This window comes from Sciurus vulgaris (assembly GCF_902686455.1).
Source record: "Sciurus vulgaris genome assembly, chromosome: 1".
Lineage (NCBI taxonomy): Eukaryota > Metazoa > Chordata > Mammalia > Rodentia > Sciuridae > Sciurus > Sciurus vulgaris.
In genome coordinates this window covers 42,886,538-42,912,611 of record NC_136461.1, presented here as the reverse complement: position 1 = coordinate 42,912,611, position 26,074 = coordinate 42,886,538, and the positions used below count along the sequence as shown (strand labels likewise).

The 26,074-nt window shown below is 37.6% G+C and overlaps 1 protein-coding gene across 2 annotated transcripts in view; it reads left to right on the top strand.

The window, feature by feature from the left end:
* NDC1 (NDC1 transmembrane nucleoporin) overlaps positions 1-25,173 on the top strand; it is a 54,760-nt gene extending 29,587 nt beyond the window's left edge. For both annotated transcript variants that reach the window (XM_079106464.1, XM_079106465.1), the window contains exons 14-18: positions 717-767; positions 6,012-6,075; positions 7,481-7,581; positions 19,145-19,305; positions 22,837-25,173. In XM_079106464.1, the coding sequence (XP_078962590.1) occupies positions 717-767; positions 6,012-6,075; positions 7,481-7,581; positions 19,145-19,305; positions 22,837-22,900 (441 nt within the window). In that variant the 3' untranslated portion in view covers positions 22,901-25,173. The remainder of the gene's footprint in view (positions 1-716; positions 768-6,011; positions 6,076-7,480; positions 7,582-19,144; positions 19,306-22,836) is intronic.
* The last annotated feature ends 901 nt before the right edge of the window (positions 25,174-26,074 follow it).

Sequence of the window (26,074 nt, the reverse complement as noted above, 5' to 3'; positions counted from 1 at the left end):
GAGTTTGGGAGAGGAATTGGAGACTGTCAGAAAAACCAGACCTGTCAAGGAGTTTTACTATAAATTTTGCAGAGAAATGAGGCAATAGTAGATTTTTGCTTATAAGATGGGAGAAATTATAACATGTTTGCCGATGGAATGATTGATTAGTAGAAAATAATTAAAAGCATTTTATAAACCTTAGGATCCCATGTGACTCTATATGCTATAAGTACTACCATGTCATTTTTAAGTCAATTGGGTTAGCTTTCAACCTGATAGAAAATTTTGTTTCTTGTATATGTCACCTAGTAGAAAACCACTTTGTGTCTTAAGATTCCTTTTTTATTTTCTCTAGGGGACATGTGCTTTTTTTGTGGTTTAAGAGTTTAATTGGCAGGATAGTTTCAGAGAATTGAAAAAGAATACAGTCTTAGAAAACATCACCAGAACAATCCAGAATTCTATTATGGCAGGGCTCTGTTTAGGTGTTAAATAGGTGTACATGGAAACACAGTACAGTTAGGTTAGATGACCCATCTTGGTTATCTAGTTTATAGTACAAAGGTATTTACTTACATAGTTTATCGTAAATTTTCTTGTTCTTTCTCTGCAAGTTGTGAGGTGTTTCCATATTTTCATTTAAGTTAATATCAGGAGAAACTTGGAAATGTGTAATATATATGAGTAGAATTAACAATGTAAATGTGTTAATTTTTCCTTTTTTTCCAACTCAGATTAAGAATTTCTTGTCAAGGCGTGTGCTGATAATGTATTTTTTCAGTAAGGTAAGGATGTGAAATTATAGCCTTGAGAATGGGGGGAGAGGAAATGAAATAGGAAGTAAAGCAGCAGATAAGATCTGAACTCATAAATATTTTATAACTTAATTCTGGCAAGCCATGCAGCTTCCATAGCACTTCACTGAGCCTCCATTTGAACGATAGTCACCCTACCTACACATCTCACCTCATTGACTTACAGAAGCTGAACTTATTGTAGTTAGCCTCCTGAGACTCTTGGCTGTGGGCAGCTTTGTGCTGTTATAAAAACATTGACTCCTTCCTGCTACTTGTATCTTCACAAAGTGAGCAACTCATGGCTTCATTTTCTGCCATTATCTTTGTGACCAACTTGGTGTTCAAAGGAGAGATGACTGAGTTAGATGACCAATGTTAATCTGTGATGGATAAAAAGTTGTATTCAGGCCACATACAAAAAGAACTTTCCTACATACCAGTATGCAGCTGCCTGGCAGAGTGACTCTCATTCACGGAAGCTGAGAACTCACTTCTGTTCACTTGACATAGCTGACCTATAGTCAGTCCTTTGATAAGCAAAAGCTTGGCCCATATGTTAGAAAAAAAATAGATTTTAGTTTTTTATTTAAATTTTTTTTTTAGTTGTAAATGGAGACAGTACCTTTATTTGCTTATTTTTATGTGGTGCCGAGGATTGAACCCAGTGCCTCACACATGCTAGGCAAGCTCTCTACCACTGAGCTACAACCTCAACCCTTCATTTTAGTGTTGTTGTTGTTGTTTTGTTTGCTTTAGTATATTGGACATCTTTCTAATTTAACTATGAGAAAGCAATTCTGACTTAATGGAAGAGATGCCAAAAGATTCAAGATTACCATTATTAGTATGTAAAACTGAGGTAAAGATCAGTGAATTGTGCTCGTAGAATTTTGCCCCCATGGGAGATGTAAGGGTCAACCCAAAAGCCACTGATGGAAAGATGAAGAAAGATGACCCCTCAGAGCATGGGTTTCTGGCTAGAATTTGTTCCTTGCTCACTCTGTCAGTTTTTTCTCCCAGTCCTCTCAGGCTGATTCTCTAAGTTAATATGGTGGAGTAGAAAAAGTGACAGACTGAACCCAGTGGCAGTGTTGAAAAGCTTCATGAATCATACTTGACCCAGGCTTCTCCAGGGAAGATGGACAGAGGGAAAGGAGGTGTGCTGGCACCAAGTGAGGGCTTGGCAAGGGCTCTGGAAAGTTCAGATGAACTGGAGGCCCAGGTGGCATGACATGCCTGGATAGCAATGAACTCCTATGGCCATGAGAGTCTGCAGTGCTCATACAAGGGACAGCAGTACAAACCCCATCATGCATAAACAGATGGAGCCAATATGGGGAATGACAAAGGGACTTGCCCTAACCTGTCTCCCATGTGGGACTGACCCACCCCCATTAAGCCCATGGTGGGTAGCCTGGGAGAGTGGTGGTCAGGGTAGCCCAGTGATGAACAGGACACCGTGGCAGACAGATGCCATCTGGTTTCTGAGGTGAGCTGGTTCATCTTTATCCCTCAAAGCCTTTGGACATGCACAGAACTGAAGGAGGTCTTGCTGGCTGAGAACTTTGGAAAGCTCCCTCTAGTGAGACTGGGCAGGGGTGGCAGGGTGGGGACTGCCTTGAGAAAGCAGCTGAGGCATGGATGGATTGGGATTTCCAGAGACTTCAGAGACGATGCCTGGTATGATAGGAACCATGATTCAGTGCTCCGACTTGGAGGTAATTTGCTGAATGAGGTAGTTCCATCCTGACCTCTCTAGGCAAGGTTGGTCTGGGATGACAGAAAATAGGCCTTCCCAAGACTCACAAGGATGAAAAATGGCCCAGAAAAGCTAGATTTGGGCTTCCAGAATGCAATGAGAGAAATAGAGGGCTGTAAAGGATTCTAGGTGCAGGCTGAGCTGTGCCTTCTGTCCATGATTCTGATCCTGACATTGACTTGGAGGCAGAGATAGCCCTCCCTGATCTTCCAAAGCCCCTAAGGAGATAAAGGGACCAGTTGGAGGATGGGTCTTTGGGCGTCCAAATGCATAAGTGTGTGACAACCACCCCTATGGAACTCAGCAGGGACCTCGAAGTTCCAGCCTCAGTTTGTTCTCAGAGCAACAAGCATGGCACGGGGTTTGGGGGGCTTCAGTCTTGGAGACAAGGGCAGGGTTGCAGGTCTGTCTTCTTGGCCTGGGAATATTTGGGATCCCCCAGCTGGGCCATCCAGATCACCCTTCTGGAATTGCCTGCTCTTCTCTCTCTTCAGTGGAGAGGAGGGTGGGTGGGAGGGCAGCTTCACCCAGCAGGAGCAATCATCTTCTCTCCATGGGACATCCATCCCCTCTTCTAGGCAGGACCTCCCCTACCCCCCGGGGGGCCACACAAGCGTGTCTAGATCTCCATGGCCACAGGGCGAATGTTACCCTTTTTTGTGTTCTCTGACCCACAGTTCTGTCTTTGACCGGGTCCACTTTTCAAAGCAGTTGGTCCACAGGCTCAACCGAGCTTTGGTTGAACATGTCGGTCTCGTGCTGCAGCTGCGTGTACTGGCACAAATGTTGCTGGATCATCTCCACTCTCTCCACTTCCAGCCGCTCCAGCTCCAAAGTGGTGGTCACCATCTCTTCAAACCACTTGGACTGGGCCTGGTTGTAGAGGACTACACAGCACATAAGGTCCGTGCCTTCTTGATGTCCTCCTCCGTCTTGTTGCTCAGCTTGATCTCCAGCTGCGGGGTCTTCATCTCTGCTCTGTGAAGGCTTTCTGGACCTCCACCGATGCATAGTGGCTACCAAGTTGCTTGAGGAGGTCAGCGATATGGTGGTCACATTTTTTCATGTCTTTCTTGAAGTTCTCACAAAAGTTCATTAGGGACTTTTCTACCTTGCTGTGAAGATTGGCGGAGAACTTGAAATTAACTTCTGCTTCATCTGCCAGGCTCTTCTTCACCTGGGCTGGTGCTTCTCCCAGGGAGCCTTTCTCCTGTGCAGTCAAGGAATTCTGAAAGAGCTTAGCCAAGTTCTTTTCATACTCTTCAATCTTTATCCTCTCTCCGACGAATTTAGACATTTCTTTCTGCATTTGTTTGCCTTTCAGTTGCTTTTGCAGCAGCAGTTCAAACCCTTCAAAGGTGCCATTGCCTTGTGGGTCTTTCTTACCAGCCCAGAAGTAGTCACAGTAGCTCCACTCCATTGGCTTCAGCAGCTGCTGTTCAGGCATTGTGTCTGGGTGAAGGAACGTCACACAATTTATCATCTTCTCTGTGTGGCCACCTTTATTTTCAAGATTATATATTTTGTCTTCATTGCCTGAGGTTCTGTCTTCCTAGTGGTCTCCTCTGTTGGTGCTACTTGCAATTGAATTTTTACTTTGGTTTATTGATTCCTTCATTTCAAAGATTTCTTCTAGATGTCTTTTCACGGTCTTCATCTCTTTATTTAAGTGATCTTCCACCTCCTGAAACGTAGCTCTGATTTCACTCTTTAGATCCTCCTTAAAGTGGAGCAGTTATACTAAGTAAGCTCTGAACTCCTCTGGCATTTCTTCTACTGTGTTGTCAATGGAGTCTACAATTGGAGCATCCTGGTTTGTTTGGAGTGCTTTATTCCCTTTTTTTTTTTTTTTTTTTTCATTTTGTTTGTGTGTCTTCCCAACTAGCCGTGGGGATCTGAGGCAGTACAGTTTCTCCTCTGTAGACTTATAGTGTCCCTGAAGGTTTCCAGTACCTCACAGATCTGGGTTTTAGGTCTGCCACGCTGCAGTACCAAGATGGCTCCTGGATCACAGACGATCAGTAAACTGCAGTAGAGAGTGAAGGATATGGAAATAGGCCGCAGGGAGGGAACTTCCCTCCGGTTTCCCGACCTGCCCTCCTGCCCCGCCCTAAATAAACCTCTCCACCAAAACTTCTCCCATCCGTTTTAGTTTTTAAAATCTAACTTCTCCTTCTGTAGACATTGCTGTATTATCAAGTGGGTTAATATTGCACTCATTCAATTAATGCATTTGAGTGGAAGTTTGCATTGGTGTCTATTTATTTTTACTTATTTGTTTGTTTTTATTCTTTTGAGTCATCCTCTGATCTCTCTGGAAAGAGATCAGAGCAACCCTGATAGAATATAGACACACCTAAGAATAATTTCAAGGTGTGTGTGTGTGTGTGTGTGTGTGTGTTGCAGATCTGGAGATTAAACCAAGGGTTACTCTATTACTGAACTACATCAGATTTTTAGAATTTTGAGACAGTCTCTTAAGTTGCTGAGGCCTGCCTCAAATTGTGATCCTTTTGCCTCAGCCTCTTGAGACACTGGGATTATAGGTGTTGCCCCTGCACCCGGCTCAAGTTCTTGAAACTGCCTTTTCAAGAGTGGAAGGGAAGATCCACTCAACTAATAATTACCTCTGCCAAAACATCATCTTCTTTGGGTTTTCCATTAGAGGAAGATGTCTTTCACCAAGAAGATGATGGCTAGCTGTTGTTTTACTTCAGTGCTTGGTTTCAGAAGGAGGGGAGGAAAACTCCCCTCAAATGTCTTTTTTGTATGTGTGCTCTTTCACTTAAGTCCTTTCATTTGAATTTTAACAGCCTTCCTGTGAGATACGTCTTCCTGTCCTAAAGGAAAACTGAGACTCAGAGGGGTCCAGTATCTAGCTTGAGGCATATAGTGAGTGTTGGCCCTAATCAAAATCTCATTTTCTCTTGGGAGTGAATGCCTGCTTCGATTTTAATTTTGCAAGTGGATTTTGCAAGTATGATAGGAAATTATAGACACTGTTGTTTGATGTTGAGAAATGTAACTTAATAGCTTGTTATGTTGTACTTAATGGTCTTCATTGGGCACATAACCAAAGCCAGAATTTGTTTAAATTGTTGCTCCACAGTATCTCACCCTGGTGTTTTAAAGAAGATGGGGTGATTTTTCTTTGGTGTGGAGTTGAAAGTAGACCATTTAAGAGAGGTAATATGTATTAATAGATCTTATGTTTTAAAAAGAGCTTTTGTAACTGTTCTCTTAGTGATCTCTGAGGTGGGGTCAACACATATGACTTATTTTACCTAAGAAACTGAGGCATATAGACACTTCGGAAGTGTCACACAAGAATTTGATGGTAGAATGCATATTTTGTAGTTAAATTATATTGTATAAGAATTTATTTCAGATTTTAATAATAGTTTGTAATTTTGGTAAAATGACATAGTTTTTGCTCATGGGAACTCATTTTATTTTATTTAATTTTTTGGTAGCATCCGGAGGCCTCAATTCAGGCTGTGTTTGCAGATGCCCAAATGCATATTTGGGCATTAGAAGGTAAGCAATCTCTGTGAACTGTAACTGTGATTTTAATTAAATGTCAAATATTGAAGTATAATCCATGAAAAGTCATTTATGGACTCTGATCTCAATCTTTACGTTTTCAGGTGCATTTTTATATCTTTGTTTTATGTAGATCACTTTTCTTAGATATTTAAGTTGTTTTATTTTGTTTGTACTGGTGGGGATTGAACCCAGGACCTTGTGCATGATGGGCAAGCTCTGCCACTGAGCTATAGCCCAGTCCAAGGTGTATTTTGATTTGGATAAAAAATTTTCTCATACATAAGCAGAGAAATTAAGTCTGGGATTCATTCATATCTTTCTGTACTTCTAAATATACAACCAATAGATTTATTTTTAACTTATGTTAACATGTTAAATATGAAAGCTTAATTGTTAAAGAATTGATTTTTGTCAAGTACCAGCATACACACCTGTGATCCCAGCTATTTGGGATGCAGAGGCAGGAAGATTACAAGTTTAAGGTCAGCCTGGGCAATTCAGCAAAACTGTCTCAAAATGAAACGAAATGAAATGAATAGAATAGCTTGGGATGTAGCTCAGTGGTAGAGAGCTTGACCAGCATACACGAAGCCCTGGGATTAATCCCCAGTACCCCACATCCCAAAAGGACTGTTCCTTTTCATCTTATAGATGCTACCTTATTACCTTCTCATTGTTTAAGTGACTCTCAGAGAGGCCTTTCTGAACATTCTATGAAAAGTATCCTTACAGTTGTCACTGTATACTTTTTTCTTCCAAGCATCTATCACATCTCAATATATTTTATTTTAATTTTGGTACTGGGGATTAAACCCAGGGATGCTTAACCACTGATTCACATTACCTCTTTTTATATTTTATTTTGAGATAGGGTCTTGCTAAGCTCTCAGATCTTCAGTAAGTTGCTGAGGCTGGCTTTGATTTGTGGTCCTCCTGCCTCGGCCTCCTGAGCTGCTGTTATTACAGGCATGCCACCACTAGGAGTGTTTTTTTTTCTCATCTACATCTCCAGGCATTTTAATTTTTTTATTTTGGTATAGTGTCTTGCTAAGTTTCCCAGGCCAACCTTGAACTTCTCATCCTCCTGCCTTTGGCCTCCCAAATAGCTGGGATTATAGGCATGAGCCACCATGCCAAGTTACAACTCTGTATTATTAAAAAAAATTTTTCCCTAGTAGAATTAAAGCTGAAGTTTTATCCACTTATTCATGACTAAGGCAGTTGAATGCTTTTTTAGTGTCGATGCCTATCTTTTGCCCATTTTTTATTGAATTGCCCCTCTTTATTTATAGTTCTTTTTATATTCAGAATATTACTCTTGTTTCAGATAGCTGTATTGCAGATATATTTGCCTAATTTTGATTGACTTTTAACTTTTTTCTCTTTTCCCCTTGAGGTCTGTCTCACTTGGTAGCAGCATCATTTACAGAAGATAGATTTGGAGTTGTCCAGACTACTCTACCAGCTATCCTTAATACTTTGTTAACACTGCAGGAGGTAAGCAGTCTGTGTGTTGGCTATGGGGAGAGGTTATTCTGCTTACCTCTCCAGCTTTTCTATTTATTTCTTATATATGATATCTATTGAGTAACCAAACATGTTGGAAATTAAGATAATGGTATTGTTTTCACCATTAGAAAATTGAAATCTAAAGTAGAACAGGAATAGAAAACTTCTAATTGTATACATTTTATAGGAAAAAAAGTATACTAAACCTGTAGGACATACCTCTGATTTTTTTTTTTTTTTTTTTTTTTTTTTTTTTTTTTTTGCGGTGCTGGGGATTGAACCCAGGGTCTTATGCTTGTAAGGCAAGCACTCTACCAACTGAGCTATATCCCCAGCCCTATACCTCTGATATTAAACAGATAATTTTAGGATATTGGAATTCTGTTCATTGATAAAAGTTTAGATCCTTATATAGCTTGTAGCTACTCAAAGTGACCTGTAATTAAATAAGTTCCCTACTGGCCCAGAGGCTTAAGAGCTGAGGCCAGTTCAAACTGAGTGATTTGTTTTAATTATAGGCCTTTTTTCCTGGACTTATAGAAAGGCAGAATAAAACACGTGCTTCCTGCTTTCCATTAGGCTTCCTTTCTTGGCTTGGTGTTGAGTAATACATTTATACCTCCTTATAATATTAGTGTATCAGTATATAAACACTGAGTGGAGACATTTAAGAGTACCATTTGCGAAGAATGGTATGCTTTCTGTAAGATGTGGTCTTCAACTAGGCCTGAAGGGTAACAATTGGTACATCTTTTGGTGTTGGGAAGCCATTTAAGATATAGAGAAAGCATGCCCCACAATTCCTTTCTTTGAAACTCAATTCATTTTACCCTTAAAAAGTCTTACTCATTAAAACCAGTGATTTTGCTTTTTTAAAGTATTATTTGTGCCTACTCTCTCAGGTATGTTGAGATGTGAATGTTCACATGGATGTTGTCCAGTATTTTCCTTCTAATATTTGGCTTGTCTAACCATACAGTAGAGAGCAACCATGACTTGAGCATGTTGCCTGTCAGTTCTCATAGTGTGATCCTCATCACTGTCTTGTAAGTAAGCAAAATGGAGGTAATTTAGCCCTCTTTTACAGATAAGAGAAACTCAGAAGTGCAGTGACTTACCTTAATCGCACATGCAAGTCTCATGGATGAAAGATCTGGTCTGATTGCAGGGCATTAGCAGTGTAGTAGAGCCAGAAAAAGTGGCAGGTCCATATCCCTTTATTCTTCCTGAACTTACCATCTTGTCCTATCCCACCCTCGACCCCTATTTCTCATAGGCTTCTTTCTTGAGAGAGAGCAGTTTCTCCTCTGAAACTTTTTGAACTGTGGTCTGCAGTAGGTTTATATTCAATTCAGTGTGTGTGTGTGTATAACAGAAACAAGATTCCTGGCACAGTACTTCCCTTTACTGTGTGCAGTGAATTTTATTAACATTTTCCCTTCTATTTCATTGGGGTGGGGGAAAACCATGGTGATTGAAATTGACTAAATTGAGTTCACAAAGATCACACTATTCTCCCTAGAAGTTTTCTACATCAAAATTTTTGTTTTCACCCTGCCACCACCAAAATTTCTAGTTTTCCGTAGTTGATTAGTAGGAAAGCTGTATGTTATTTGATTGTAGTCAGTCATACCTTTGGGCAGAAAGGTGAAAATTACGGATTTGTCAGAAAGTCAACTTTATTTACTTTGAAACACAGAAGTTGGGATGGAAACTACTTTTGAGGGGCAAAGTAGAAAGAGGCAAAGAGGCTTACTTCGGGGTGTTTAGAAGAGGTCAAAGAAACAAAGAACTGGATGGTACTTAAGCAGACGGTACTTAGTGTCTGAGTGTTAAAACCCCTCCTTGTCCACATCTTGTGATGTCTGTTTTCTCCTACACCACATCACAGTCCGCCTTTTGTCTTACTCTTTAGTCATCAGGTTTTGTGCACTGCCTCACCTGCCCCAGCCTTATTGATTGTAATGAGCAATTCAGTGTTCATGTGGATAATTATTTATACCCTGACTGCACTGGCCTTTGATTTCCTCCTCTTCACTAATCATTTTTAAGTCCTCTCAACCCACAGCTATCACAGGGACCTCATTATCTCCTGAATGCTTCATTTCCAGAGCCTTGGACTCGAGGATTCTACCCTCTAAGTCAGAGTCCTTAAATATTTTTGTGTCTTTGGAGGTCTAGTAAAGCCTGTGGACTCTCAGAATAATGTTCTTAAATGCATAAACTATTTAGAATTAGAAAGGAAATTCATTTATATTGAAATGTAAATATAAAGATCTTAAGTTTGTGATATAGTAGTATGTGCTTTTTTAATTGCATTAAATAGCGAATCTGTTAGTGGTCTAATAACACCGTTTTGAAGTAGTTGTAAAATGAATGGTATTTCAGGGTCACTGTAGCAACAGTAATGTAATAGAAGATATGGTGATTTCTGTTTGTCTAAGTCACAGAACTGCTAATGGTACTGTGGTTTGTTGTTTGTGTCTATAATTAAAATAAAGGCTGCATTTTAATTTAGAGCATAGTAAAGATAAATATGTAATTTTTATTCCATATTCTCAAAATTTTATCCCTAGGTCTTTGGGCCCCCGTGTGGGAGCCCTTGCTCCAACACAGCCCTCTCCTGCCCTTCTACCATACAATTTCTTTGATATGACCAATTTTTCCAATTCCTTTTCTCCATGTTCTTTGTTTTCCAGCTCCTTCCTGGCTATCGTCCTTCCTTCTCCAGATCAGACCTTCTATTCTGTCTTTCTTATTAATTCCTTCAATTTCCCTGGCTTCAGGTTTTTCAGCTGCACCAAATGGTAAAACTCCCACCTGTATCCACCACTCCTCTATTCTTTTGCCTTTGCCTCCTGTCTCAGCTTTACTTTAGGCTCTTGACACTCCTGCCCTGAATCATTGCCGGCCTTTTGCCCCTTCTGACTCTTCACTGAGATCCTTCATGTTCTGACTCCAGCCACTCTGGCATTCTTCCCATGAGCCCTCTGTTTACCACCATGGACTGTTTGGTTTTCCCAAAAGTATATTGTATTTTCTTAATCTAACTCTTAACTCTGTGCATGGCACCTTTTCTTTCCTCCTTTGTCTAGAACATATTTTTCTCCAGTGGCCTGACTCAGCTCTCTAACTCCTATCTCAGCACTTTATTGTCTTTACTTCTGCTGTCCTCCTGTATTACTGCAGTAGAGGCAGAGACCTCATCTCATTTCTGTATTCCCAGCAATTGCTATGGTACCTGGTGACAGGTACTTATTAAATGCTTGTTGAGTGACTGCTATATTGCTTCATTGCAGGTTAAGTGAGTAAAAGCCTTGTTCTGGGGCCTGAATTGACAGTTTTATAATTTTATAATGATCCCAAATGACCCTTTTATTTTGAGGCAGGACTGTGATGTTTTATGTTTTTGGTTTTATGTTCTTTGATCTAAAGGGATACTTGCTCTTAGTGAAGAAATTAATTCTGAGTATCTCTGTAATTTAAGTTGTGCAATACCAGCTCTTGGGTGCTACTAGGGAACAATTGTATTGGACTGTTAGTTCTTTTGTTTTACTTCTCAGTATCAATAACATCAGCCATTCACTGTGAATCATTAAAGGCAAACTGTGAAAGGAAAGGGGAGCCTTTCATTCTTCAAACCATTCAGTGGGCTCAGAAAGGAGCGATGGATATCCTGCCAGGCCAGAGAGATCACAATTATTATTAGGGGCTCTTGAGTCCACACCTGGGTTAATGCCATCTGAATAATTAATGTGTATCCTAACACATCTGCACCTGTTTCTCAGAGGTTTCAGTGTGCTGTTTTGATTAGTTAAAATGCAAATTTATTTGAAATCATTACTGAATTCATGATTGTTACTTATTTTCTCTAACAGTGATGGAGAACAACTAATATCCTGTGGAAGTTCGCAATATTATTTTATTGTCCTTAAAAAGGGTTCTTGTGACTAAAAGATTGGAGACCAAAATGAGAGTGTATTTTTCAATTAAAAATTTTAAATTGTGATAGAATATCCTTAACATAAAATATACCATTTCCCCATATTTTCAGTGGATAGTTCTTTGGCATTAGGTATATTCACCACCATTCATCTTCAGTACTTTTTCATATCAGAGTTTGTTTAAATATTTTAGAAAGCCTTGTTTTCTTTGAAAAGTCAGTGTCATTTTGATGTAGATCAGTTCTGTTACCTTTTTTTGTCTTATCATCTGAAGGTAAAATTTTGATATACTTGGAATATTGCAGTTTACCTTCATGCCATTCACAGACTTTCATCCAATAAATATTTTAATTATTAATCTGTTAGCATGGGATAAGTATAGAATAGAAAAAGATCTGGTTTCTGCCCTCTAGGAGCTTACAGACTATAAAACAGAGTCATACCAAGAACTAACTAAATTGTAATAGGGCCCCAGTGTATGGAAATGCAGAATGGTCGGGGAACATAACAGGTGAATCTAAGATAGTCTTGTAAGTAGGGGATAGAAGGAGGCTTTTGAGGTCATTAATGGGTTCCTTGAAGGTGTAGGGTTAGGAAGACAGGAAGGGAAAAGGAAGTATTCTTGAGGGCCAGAGCTTTGAGTTTGAAGGCCCACAGACTCTTGACCAATATTCTGCAGATTAGAGTCTATTCTTTGTTTCCCTAGAATTTAATGCTGCTTGGCCTAACATTTGTGTAGTACTCCAGAAGAAATGCTTTATAAAAATTTTTAAAACAATCCTGTGGGTTTACAGCAAGTCTTATTTTGCGTGATTGAATCACTCTCAGAAAGACTATCTGTACGTGTGATTTATTCAAGATCATACCTAGTAAACGATTGAGTCAGAATTAGACACCCGATTTTTGGACCTTAAGCCTTTAGCTGTCCACCATACCAGGTTACCTCTTGAGGGAATGGCAGAGGTATGTATTTTCTTTCTTTTTTTGCAGTGCTGGGGAATGAACCCAGTACCCTCCATGTGCTAGGCAAGGGTTCTACCACTTAGCCCATTAGCTTCCAGCCCATTAGCCTCTTTCCTTAAGAAGAAATGGCAGTATGGCAGAAGTGCCAAAGTGTGAAATCTGAAGTCAGATGGACATATCTGAATTCCAACTCCTACTATTTCCTTGTGAAAAGAAATTTACCATATTTCTTTGGATCTAAATTGCCATTAATTGAAAGATAGGCTTCCATTTCAGAAATTATAAAATGTAAGAGAAAAAAGGTGCATTATCAAATCAGAGAATATGATCATTTTGAAACATCAGTGTAGTCTAGGAGACTGACTGACAAATGCCAAGTACACCTTCAGGAGGGCTTCACTGCTTTCTAAATGACCAAGTAGGGTGTGATTTATTTAGCTTTCTGGGATCAGTGTCTTCATCTGTAAAATGGAAATACAGTTCAAGTATCTCTTATCTAAAATACTTAGGACTAGAAGTGTTTCAGATTTTGAGTACAAATTTTGGATTTTGGAACATATTTGATTTTGGAGCATTTCAGGTTTTAGAATGTTTTGAATTTCAGATTTTTGGATTAGAGATACTCAACCTGTAGTAGCTTATAGAGTTATTATAAGGGTTAGCGATAATATCTATAAGGAGTCTAGAATGGTTTTAGGTATATATGCAAGTGTTAGGTATATAATGAAAGTAGCAGGTACTGTTGTTATTAAATAAAAGCCAAACATCCAGGGCTGGGATTATGGTTCAGTGGTAGCAGCTCACCTAGTATGTGTGAGGCCTTGGGTTCCATCCTTAGCACCATATAAGAAAAATAAAGGTATTGGTTCCATCTATAACTAAAAAAATATATTTATTGAAAACAACCATCTAGGCAAAATGCAACAAGTTCTTTTTAGGTTTTATGTGTGGCTTCATTAGCAAATTATTTAAATGAGATTATACATATAAAGCAACTAACTTAGTTGCTGATAGACAATAATTGCAGTCAATAAATTTAGCTGTCAACATCATCATCATCATCATCACCATCACTATTATTATTCCCTGTAAGAATGTTCTCAACCAGGGGCCGTTTTATCCTGTCAGGAGGTGTTGGCAGTGTCTGGAGAGACTTTCCATTTACACGGCTAGGAGACTGCTACTGACATCTGTTGTGTAGAGGCTGGGGGTGCTGCTACACACCCTCTAATGCATAGGGTGGCCCCACGACAAGAATTACTCAGTCCACAATGTCAGTAGTGCTGAGATTGAGGAACTGCTCTGTAGTCATCGTTTTCAGTAACAAAGCCTAGCTCTTATCCTTAATATTTCTCTTTGGGATTCTGGCTTTATTGGGAATAAGCTCTTTTTACTTATTTTTATTTTATTTTTTAAATTTTTAAAATTTTGTGTGTGTGTTTGTGTGTGTGTGTGGGTAAGCCTTTATTTTAACTACATTGTAAATAGGGTCTCTGAGGGATTATTACAACTTTGCACAGTGGTCACTTGTTAATGACAATGATAGATAAATATCCAGAGGAGAACAGAGTTTTCTCTTTGACTTTTGTTCGCGTACTATTGCATGTAGACATAAGTGGGCAAAAACATGCTGGTTTTCCTAATAGCAGCCCCTCTTTAGGCTTCGGAAGAGCCAAAGTATAAGACTTTGGAATTTTAAATTGAATATTATAAACCATCGCTTCCTACTTTAAGATATTCATATATTGCCTTCATAAATTTGGACTTAACTGTTTCTTACCACATACTTTTTCATAATGTTAATCATGTTTTATTTACCTGGCCTTTTGTTTACTTAGTATTTATTTATTTATTTTTATTGGTGCCCAGGATTGAACACAGGGCCTTGTGAATGCAAGGCAAGCACTCTACTAACTGAGCTAGATCCCCAGCCCTACTTAGTATTTTTTAAAATACATTTTTATTTGTAGGTGAACCCTTTATTTTTATTTATTTTTTTTGTGTGGTGGGGAGGATCGGATCTAGTGCCTCACATGCTGGGTGAATGCTCTACTGCTGAGCCATAACCTAAGCCCCTACTTAGTATTTTTAATCATTCATTTTGTTTTGCATAGTTTGCATACCTATAATCCCAGTGACTCTGGAGGCTGAGGCATGAGGATGGTAAATTCGAGGCCAGCCTCAAGAATTTAGCAACCCTTTCTCAAAATTAAAAAATAAAATTGGTTAGAGATGTAGCTCAGTGGTAAAGTGCTCTTGGGTTCAATCCCTAATACCAAATAATTAAAGTAAATAATTCATTTTTAACACAAATTAACTTAAAAGGAGATGTTATATCCTTATTGTAAAAAGCAAACGGTTTGACTTGTTACAGATGGAGCAAAGTCCATAGTCCCTTTTTAAAAAACCCATCATATATTTCTAAATTAAGACTTCTTTTTTAAATATTAAAAATGTAACATAGTATATTAATCTAAGGTAGAATTCCCTTAATCAAATAAGCAGATGCTGTTCTCCAGTGACATAGCTGAAAGCATTGAGTGGGCTAAAGACTAAATAGCCTGTGTCAACCCAGGTCGGTTTTTACTGCCAGATGAGTTCAAGTCAGGCCAATTTGAGACCAAAGGAGTAACAAACATTTGTTTGTTTTCAGGTTTTTTGGATTTCGGAATTGAGGGTAAAGTAGTTAAAGTGAGAAAAGTCAATAATTCTAAATTCTAGGTGGCTACTGTTGTTTGTTGAAGTCCCTAAACCTCTGAGACCTCCTGTCCTTTGTTGTAGAAGATTAGTGAGGATCAGAGAGGTGTTAAGGATAGTTAGCTCCAAATGGAGGCTTTCCTCCTCCATTTAACATTTCTACCATTAGTCTGTTGGACCTAATGTATTTTGTGCATTTTTTGAGCAATTTTGTAAAGATTGGTGTTTTTTTTGTTTGTTTTTGTTTTTGTTTTCTATTTTTTAGTTTATTCTTTACTAGAGGCCTTTCAAACAGCAAAGAAAATTTTCAGTAAAATGAATTCTCTCCCATTTACCCATAGAGGGAGGTCCATTGGACCCTTATTAAGTCTAAGGTAGATAGATATATTATGAGATATTAGTGATTTTTACATTTTTCATATCTTAAAACAACTTGCTATTTAATTGTCCTAGGAATTATTTCATTATTATTCATCAGTTATTCTTTTTTTAAATCTTTTTCTTTTTAGTTCTAGACAGACACAATACCTTTATTTCATTTATTTATTGTTATGTGGTGCTGAGGATTGAATCCAGGACCTCACATGTGCTAAGTGAGCACTTTGTCATTGAGCCACAACCCCAGCCCTCATCAGTTAATCTTAATAGTGGTAAAATATTATAAAACAAAAATGATGAAATCATGTAGGTTTATTTATTTAATTTTTTTTTTTTTTTTTTTTTTTAAAGAAAAGCTATATAAGAAATCTGAGGTTGGGGATGTAGCTCAGTGGTAGAGCACTTGCCTAGAGTGCACAAGGCCCTGGGTTCCATAACCAACACTGGGTGGGGTTTTAGCACGTATCTTTGTAGTCTTTTTTTTTTTTTCCTAAGCTTTCATTGAATATAGTTGATAATTCAGTTTTTATTTTTTAATTTTCTTCCCACAATGGTAAAGAAAATTGCCAATATATTAAAATCATTGGACAAATCAGAAGACAAGTACAAAGAGACTTCTGTAGACTAGCTCTCTTCTAAAGTAATGTAGTATAGTTCACTTGGATAAATTTATATCTTCTAATAATTACATAAAAAATACAGGTGAAATTAATTTTGGTAACATTTTATTTTACCCAGTAGATCTAAAATGTAGTTTTATCATATAGTCCATGTAAAATTAATAATGTGATGTTGTATATTCTTTTTCATACCAAATCTTGGAAATCGGTTGTATAATTTTTACTTTATATCTGTTCAGATCTCTCATATTTCAAGTGCTCAATAGCTACATGTAGCTAGTATTTATTGAATTGGACAACACAGCTCTAGACTTTGATGGTAGTGAAATTGATCATACAAGAAAATTTTCACTGTAAATCCTTCAGATGATAATATTCTAGATGTATATTTTTCAAACTCAAGAATTGATGGCAGAAATATTTCTAAGGAGAAAGGGAAAAATGCATGCAGTATTCTCATCTAGTAAGTCTAGTAACAGGAAGAATTTCATTCCACAATATTTTTTAATAATAATCATTTATTCTGCTGAGTGTACATGATAATATTCCTTCATCTCCTGCAGTGTTTGTGCACCAAAATTTACATTGTTGAGAGTATTAGGAGATAAGTATTAGGAGAAGGTGTGTGTATACAAATAAGAAAAGAGATGATGTTGAAGTAAAAGAAGTCTCTGGATCCATCATTTGAATTTGTATTTATAAACCTAAGAAGGAAAATGTTTTGCAATTATAGTGCAAAGGAAATGGCTATGCTCTCTTCAACAAATTTCTGAGCTGTCAAAAATTTTCAAAAATATTGCATTTTGAAGGTATAGTTGCAAAAAAAGAATTAGAAGTAGTGATGAACTAGAACCTGTTAGAAATGTATCTTCAGTTTGAAATTGGCATTTATAACATGGATGTGTTCTGGGTTTATGTATGTCAGCTGATGGGCAGCTGGTTACTTTCAGTGGACATTGCTGGGCAGGGGTTGTGGCTCAATGGTAGAGTGCTGCCTAGCATGTATGAGGTGCTGGGTTCAGCTGTCAGCACCACTATAAATAAACAAAAGTCCATTGACAACTAAAAATATTAAAACAAAACAAAACAAAAACAAAGGACGTTGCTTTTTCAGGTGTGTATATCTTTGAAACCTGGAAACTATGGAATGAAATTTGTATTTACTATGTTTATATTCTTATTTAAATTTCTATAAAGTTATATTATCCTGTCATTTTTACTTCTGAAAGTGCTTTTTTAAATTAAAAAAAAAAAATCATGGTGTTGAGAATCAAACCCAGGGCTAAATAACTTTTTAGACTGTAAAAAATCAAAAGGGTCTGTTCGACCCAAGTAGTAAATGATGAGCACCGTTTTTCCTGTTACATTGAGAAGGTGTGCAGTGGGCTAGGGGGTGTAGCTAGATGGTAGAGCACTTGCCTAGGATGTGGGAAGCCCTGGGTTCCATGCTTGGCACTGCAAAAAAAAAAAAAAAAAAAAAATGTGTGTAAGAAAGTTGAAAAGTTTTCCATTATGATTCACTGTTATTGTGTTATTTAATACTACTTAAGTGTCTCTCTGAATATCACTTCTCATACTGCCTAAAGTTATCCCAAGTATGTCCTAGTCTTGGGAAATGCCCTGTTGTGGAAGAAGAAATGATTGGACTTGAAGTTAACATGACATACTGAACACATGCATTAAGTTTTGTTTCTTCCCCCAAACTCTACCAAACTATGGTAAAGGACTATTAAAATATATAAATCCATAAACAGGAGAGGAAGCAACAGAGTCTTCTCTGGAAAGCAGGTGACTGAGGTGACTCACCTAGCAGATCCCAGAGACAAATCCCAGCTTGGCAGTGGGAAAAGCACCAGGTGCCTGTGAAATCAAGGGTGGAGGGTCAGGACCAAGGAGGTTTGGATGAAAAAATTGAAAACCATTAGATCTATCCTCTGCTGCTATTTGCTCCTCCTCCTCCTCTCCAAGCTGTGTTTTGTCCTCTAGAGAGAGCAGAATACCAGTCTGTAGACTAGGCGAGTCCTGACAGTTGTGGGACTGCACTACAAACATAGGGTTGAATTCTCCCTGAACTGGGGGCCAGGTCCCTTGAGACAGGATACTTGCAGAAATAAATTTTTTTTTTTATCGGTGCTGGGGATCGAACCCAGGGCCTTGTGCTTGCAAGGCAAGCACTCTACCGACTGAGCTTTCTCCCCAGCCCAGAAATAATTTTAATTACTTTTGTTTTCAGTTCTTTTGCCTTTTGCTCCATAACTATGAATAATATGCTTATACTCTTACCTTTTGTCACTTTAGATAATATCTTGAAATAATAGAGTACACATTTATATTTCATCCTTCTCCCTTCTCTTAATGTAGCTATATCATTTAAAAATTACATCATTTTCCTTTGGCATTTAAAAGATATTTTAAATTCTCTATTTCTTACTCTAAAACTGTAAGTAAAATCAGTTTCACTTGTAACTTGTCACTCTTGTCCCATCTGTTTTTACTCATGGACCACCTTACCTAGAATTAAAAAGGGAGATAGACTAGTTTAGCAAATAACTTTATGTAAACTTTAAAACTTAGCCCCCCCCCCCCCAAGAGACCCATAGTGAAGGCACTCCTGCCTGTCATCCACTCTTAGCAGAGTAGAATATCAGTGTTTCATTTCCCAGCTTTGCAGATTTAAGGCCCTTGAATTACAGCTCCCCTTTATAGGGCAGGTCCAGACTTCTGCTGGGCCCCAGTAACTGCTGGAGTTGCTGAGTCTCTTCACTGCATTGTTTTTCAAACTGTTGTTGCTGTTTCACAGTAAAAACTCATGTTTATGGATATGTGTAGCTCTATCTAAAATAAAAATCTCATTATTTTTTTGGCCTAAGTTGACTTTCTAGATAAAGTATAACCAAAGTTTTTTTTTTTTTTTTTTTTTATTTTTTTTTTTTTTTTTTTTTGGTCTAGGCAGTTGACAAATACTTCAAGCTTCCTCATGCTTCCAGTAAACCACCCCGGATTTCAGGAAGCCTTGTGGACACTTCTTATAAAACATTAAGATTTGCATTCAGAGCATCACTGAAAACTGCCATCTATCGAATAACTACTACATTTGGTGAACATCTAAAGTAAGTTTATCTGTCGACCCATGGACACAGTTTGTTTTCAGGAGTTCCTCTGAGGAATAGGTATGAGAATTATGAATGCTTACATGTTTTTAGTGTTCTTTTGGGACCTTAATGGTTCCCCCTGTGAACCAACAGCTTGGATTTAAACTTAAAACATTTGACATGTTGCTGGGCATGGTGGTGCACACCAGTGATTCCAGCTGTTCAGGAGGCTGGGGCAGGAGGATTGCAAGTTCAGAGCCAGCCTCAGCAACTTATCAAGGCCCTAAGCAACTTAGCAAAACCCTGCCTCAAATTAAAAAACAAAAAGGGTTGGTTGGGGATGTGACTCAGTGGTTAAGCACCCTTGGGTTCGGTGGCCCCCCCAAAAAAGAATTTGACCTGTCATAACCTTTGGGGATTTCTTTCGAATGGACAAAAGAGAGAACAGAAAGTTATAAAAACAGTAAATGTGGAAAAAAAAAATTATATATATATATATTCTCCCCTCCCCAAAGATCCTTAAGGGAAGAATAAGATAAAAAAACTGAGTACCTTTCCAGAAAAGCATATTAAAAATAAATCCATTGTTACATTTTGGTCAGGAAGCTAAGACTTTGGGTGAGCAGAGTATTCCATAAATGAGTCTGTGGTGCTTTGTGAGTCATGCTGGAAAAGCACTGGCAGATCACACCACCTTCAGAAACGAGAACCACAATGCCAAACCTGTTTATATTTAGTTTTGTTGGTGTTTACTGCTTTGCTCTCATGAACAGTCCAGCTAGGCAGGGTGAGGGATACTAGTTTCTCAGCTAAACCATGCTTATTATAATTATAAAAGAGCTGTAGAAGGCATAAGAGATTGTTCTGCTTTTTCTGTATGCAATCAATGTATAGTTTAGGACTTCCTCATACTGCCTGTGTTTGGAAACAAGGAGTACATTTCCTTTTACTTAATACTAGGCAGAAGTAGTAGCAGGCGTTTATGGGGTACTTTGGTTCTTTGTGGGAATACAAAAGAGCTGTCAATCACTCTCCATCATTAAGACATTTACTAACTTGTTTAAAAACAAACAAAAATCTATTTATTGAGTAAATTCTAGACCTGTGCCATGTATTGCAATTTTTCATTTACATCTTATTAAGGATGCTGTGAGGCACAGAAATTATCCTAATTGTACAGATGTGGAAACTGAGGCACAGAGAAGTTAAAATTTGCTTGATAGCACAGTCTATGCATTCGAACATGAACCTGAAATCAGGTCAGTCTTGTTCTTAAAAATCTGCCGCCTTCCTTTTATAAACACTTGTTTACCTCCAAGATATAAACTAGCACGTAGGAATACACTCAGAATCCACTCATTGGTGAATTCAGAGAAGGAAATGAATATGATTTATAATAATGATAGAGCAAAATCAGAGAGAAAAAGGGATTCTTAGAAGAGAAAGAGGGGTTGGGGCTGGGGTTGGGGCCCAGTGGTAGAGCCCTTGCCTAGCATGCGTGAGGCCCTGGGTTCGATCCTCTGTTTGATCCTTAGCACCACATAAAAATAAAATAAAGGTATTGTGTCCACCTACAATTAAAAAATATATTTAAAAAAAAGAGGGTTGGATGACAGATGAAAAATTATGAGAATGAAATTCTATCTTGGTTTCATTCCATATTTTAAATATGCACTAAAACTGTTTAGTAGAGTCTATTTTTTACAAATATAGGACAGAATTACATGAAGGAAAGAATATTATATCTGTATTTCTATCTGACTGTATCATTGACTATCCTGTGATTGTGGGCAGATTACCTAATGAGGTAAAGTAATTTGCCCAAGATTATATAGACAGTAGGTTGCAGAACCGGAATTCAGACCATAATCTTGCTAATTCTAGAGTTTTGTCTGCAGTATCTGTACACCTAGGCAATAGACTGTATCATCTCTCCTAAGCTCTGAACCTTTCTGATACTGTTTAAACTCTCACTTTACTTCATTTGGTATTGACATAGATAAAATGAGATCATAGGTTCTAGATAAGTGAAGTCCCCTGTACATCATATACTCTGACAACTATTAGTGTAACAACTAATTCACTACCTAAAGCTCCTCCTTGGGAGAACCATTTATAAATAAGCTCTTGAGCTGTGGAATTATCTCAGACCAGTTTTTCATTGGAGACATTCATTCAACACCAGTTTACCTTTTTTTTTTGTTTGTTTTGTTTTATTTTCCCTAAATTTTATTGGGTATATTTGAGGTTTATAACATGATGTTATGAATATGTATAGATAGTAAAATGATTCCTACAGTGAAGCAAATTAATATAGCCATCATCTCATGGTTATTTTTTGTATGTTTGACAAAAGTAGCTAAAATCTACTTTAACAAATAATTCCTGATCATTAACCGTAGTCCTCATGTTGGACATTTCATCAGTGGAGTTGTTTATTCTACATATGCTACGTTGTGTCCTTTGATCTACCCCTAACCCTCCCCCATGTACTCTTATTTTAGGCAAATTTTATTTACTTCCATCCTTTAATGCATCAAAATTTACTTGAGGGGCAGAATTGCTATGGACTACTGACAGCAGTTCATAAAGGAGAGTTCACTACCGCTAGTGGTGAGAAGAGTGACAGGAAAAGCCACAGACTGGGTGTTTGAGTTCAGAGCCATTTAGCTAGAGATACAGCTTCACTAGCTTATACCTAGAGGGCATCTTTGTACAGTGAGGTACTTGAAGTGGTTCCATCAGAGGTGAATATATTGGTTTAAGAAAACAGAGATGTGAAAAGGCATTTTAGGGTGGTTTATAGTAAAATTATTAAAAAAGACTTTTGGTACTTTAAAAGTGATGAACTTAGTTATCTGAAAATTTATTTTCAGCAATGGCATATTACTATTCAGGAACTAGAAAACCAGAATCTTTTGTTGCATTCAATTTTTGTCCAAAAGGAAGTTTTATACTAGTTTCAGTGTGTATTTGCCCTAGTTTTGTCAAGGTAATGTATTTTTGTGGTGGTGAGAGTAGAGCGAGAATTCAGCATCCCCATCCAAACATAACTTACGTTCAAAGGGAGAAGTAAATCTAAACCACCAAGCCATTACCTTTGAAAGCAATTAATGGAGTCTATTGTGTTTTAACCAAACATTTTAGTTTAAAGGATTTCATATTAAAGGCAATTCAAATACTCTACAACTCAAAGATAATGTTGGAATCTGGTTTAAATAAAATAATAAAATCCAGAAAATCTACTGCAAGGCCTGGAACTCTGCACAGCAGGTTCCACAGCAGAGCAGGTTCAAATCGATGCCTTCACTTGTCAGTTTTGATTTGCTTTGGTCTCTTAGAAGGTAGAAGCATACCATTACTGAACACAAGCCCTCCTCTTCATTAGATTAAAAAAGGTTTCCATCCAACTTTTTCAGAAGTACTAAATAAGTGAAGATTTCTATTCATTTTTAATTGTTTTGAAAAATATTGACTCTGTGCTCTGTGGTTCACTTAATATGCTTAATGTAAAATAAAGCTTATGCTTTGAATTTATGTTTCATTTAGTGCTGTGCAAGCATCTGCAGAACATCAGAAAAGACTTCAACAGTTCTTGGAGTTCAAAGAATAGTTAAGTAATATAAACTGTGTTCATTACACTGCTGATACAACTACAGATGGGACAGTAAATGTTCAGCATTCTTGGATCAGAAGAAAATGGACTAATTAGATGCTTCCTTTGTCGTGGTGGTTGCTTTGAAAACTATACTTTAATGGGAGAAATCATGGAAAGAAATTCTCAGCAGAAAACTGAAAACTGCCTCTTCTGTACCGATTGCTTTTTGTGTGTGTGGTATAATAAAATCTTTATTCGATTTTATAGGAGCATCGATGGCAGTAGAAATGTCGCTAGCTCATATTACTTAATAATAACTCAAAAATTTCTTAGAATTTACTTTTGAAAAGAGTGGAGCCAGTTCAGAAATTAAAATAGGTTGACTTGATAGTCTTCCTCATCATTCTAAGAGTCTAGCTCTCTATAAACTCAAAATACAGGAACTTTTTAGTATAGTTTCTGTTTACTGAGGGATAAAAATGGTAACAGTGGAGAAAAGTTCACAGAAAAAATATTGTCTAATGGACATATTTTGTTAATCTGTTAGGTTGTGTTTTTGTTCCAGGGACAAATTAAATTTGCATGATTGTCCAAAAAAAGTCTCAATTTACAGATGCTAACTCTATATAAAGGAATGTGGAAAAATTCGGTTCTTAAGTTACAAGATTAAACATTCACATTTGGATTTTGAAAAACAATTGACCAACATGTATGAATTTATTTTGTATCATGCTAGTAAACAATAAGTATATGAGTTTTTTTCCCCAACTAGTTTTGCTTTCTTTTTCTGGAACAGAACATTAAATGATTGCAGAGTTTTTTAAGTGAGAGAAAAGGTTTTGCAAGAAAAACCAGAAAGCTTTCCCTTTTCCCCCCACCATTCATCTTCATTAGATCAAATTATTTTGTAAAGCTTGTCTGGCTTCACGAAGGGAGTGGCTTCTGCTGTGTTAACTGGCTAATTAAAATATAATAGGAAAATCTTTAAAGTGAGAAACAACTTAGTCATCAAATAGCAAGTGAAACCAAAATGAGAGAGGGGTTACTGTGCTTGGGAATATGTAGTATGTCCAAATGTGAGTGAGGTAATTTTATAATTTATTAGATCAACTTCTTTGGAGATGAAAGATTGAAAGCCCTGGTGGTTCATTGGACTAGCTTTGGACTAAAATGCTCCTTTGTAATTTTTTTTCTATTATCTTTTCCCCTCTAATTTTCCCCCAATTTTTTCCTTTAAAGTCAGCACAGAATTGTATATGAATCTTTAATGTGGTGTATATATGTCTACCATTTGTCTGCTTCAATGATGTATTATACCTTTACAATATGACTATTTTAGCTCCAGGCCCTGTGGCCCCCTCCAACAAACACATGCCAAATTGTAAATGAATCCTGCTGGCCTCCAAAGTGTCTTTATGGGACAGTTCCCCAATTGTCAAGTGTTTGGGTGTGGACTATTGTCATTTTTTTGTTTTTGTTTTTTCTTTTCTCTCTTTGTGTCTGAGGTTGAGTTGACCTCTTTTTTTTTGAATGTGAAAGTTAAATTTCAAATGTGGTAGTTTCTTATACGTGATCAGAAAATTGTGGCTAGAAACTGTTGTGTTCTATGTGTCAAAGCCATAAGCTCTTTTTATATTCCCTGACTGCCCCCTGACTGAAGCATTTTGGGAGACAAGACCTCTTTTGCTTCCATTAAAGAAGAATTGTAGAGCTGGGCGCCATGGTGCCCGCCTGTAGTCCCAACTACTCTGGAGGTTGAGGAAGAAGGAATACAAGTTTGAGGTCAGTCTGGACGACTTAGCCAAACGCTGTTTCAAAATTTAGAAAATTTGAAAAGGCTGGGTGTGTGGCTCGGTAGTAAAGAACTTTTCCCGTATGCACAGGGCCCTGAGTTCCATCCCTAGTATCGGGGGCTTTTGGGGGCAGCCTTTCTCTGGCTGTTAGTACAAAACACAGTCGTATCAGCTCATGTCTTGACCCTCATGGAAGGTGTAAAGCCACAAAACTTCTTTCCCAGAGAACTGAGAAACTGTCCTAGAATAACCTTATACAGTTGAGTGGACATGGATAAGCAATGAATTTGTTACTTTGCTGCATTTTTTTCTTAGTAATTGTTTTGCATGTCTTCCTACAGATATTTATGATGATCTGTTTATATCATTTTATATATCACTGATATTGAATTGGATAGAAAAATAAATTGACAATTTTTAAAAATGGGACTATTAATTGAAATGTTTGTCTACAAGGTCAGTTATTTAATTTCGTGTGTGTGTGTGGGTTTCCTTAACCAGTGCCATTTAGACTTAGAGTTATTGCTTATAAAACCTGATTTGACTTCTTGAGCAATCTGTTTTTGCTCTTAATCACACTAATACTGTGGGTAATAGTGTTTAGTGATAGCTCTTAGGAGCCTGAATTCTAAGTCTCTCCTTATTGTCTTGGCTCTTTCTTTCAAAACTAAACGAAGGGTGCAGGTGCTGAAAGCCATCTCTTAACAGAGGTTTCTATTCTTGCCAAAATTGTGTTTCTAAAGGGATCGTATTCCCCCAGTCTTAACAGTTGTGCCTGTCAACCTTAAATTAGTCTGAACTTCACCTCTGGATAGTTGAGGTACCAAGACTCTCAACTTCCTCTCATGCTTTCCCAATCCATAGTTATCTTTCTTTAAAACCAGATAGCTTAAATTCTCAGTTAACAATCCAACTGTTCTTAGCACGGTTTTTAAATAAGCATATTCTATATTGCTTTGAGGAGCAAGAAACGGGGTATGATGAACACATACTCCCATAGTTCTCAGTCAGACTCCTAAGCAGCCTTGGCAGTTGCCGTAGTAATATGCAAACTGATGTGAACTTAGATAATCAAGAACATTTACTGACTGTGTGTTGTGGCACACCTGTTAGAAATGAACTGTCTTCAGGAATTTGTAATATTAAGTCGTGGGATTTGGAAATTGGTGATACAAGTTTCTGTGACTCAGAATCACATGGATTGCTTAGTAGATAATGTAACGTCCGGGCTGGTTCCCAAGTGATATAGTTATTTTTTTTAATAACTTAATTTTTTTATTCATTTATTTTATTTAATGTGGTGCTGAAGGATTGAACCCGGTGCCTCACATGCAAGGCAAGGGCTCTACCACTGAGCCACAAACCCTCAGGTGATATAGTTTTTGACAAAGTCTAA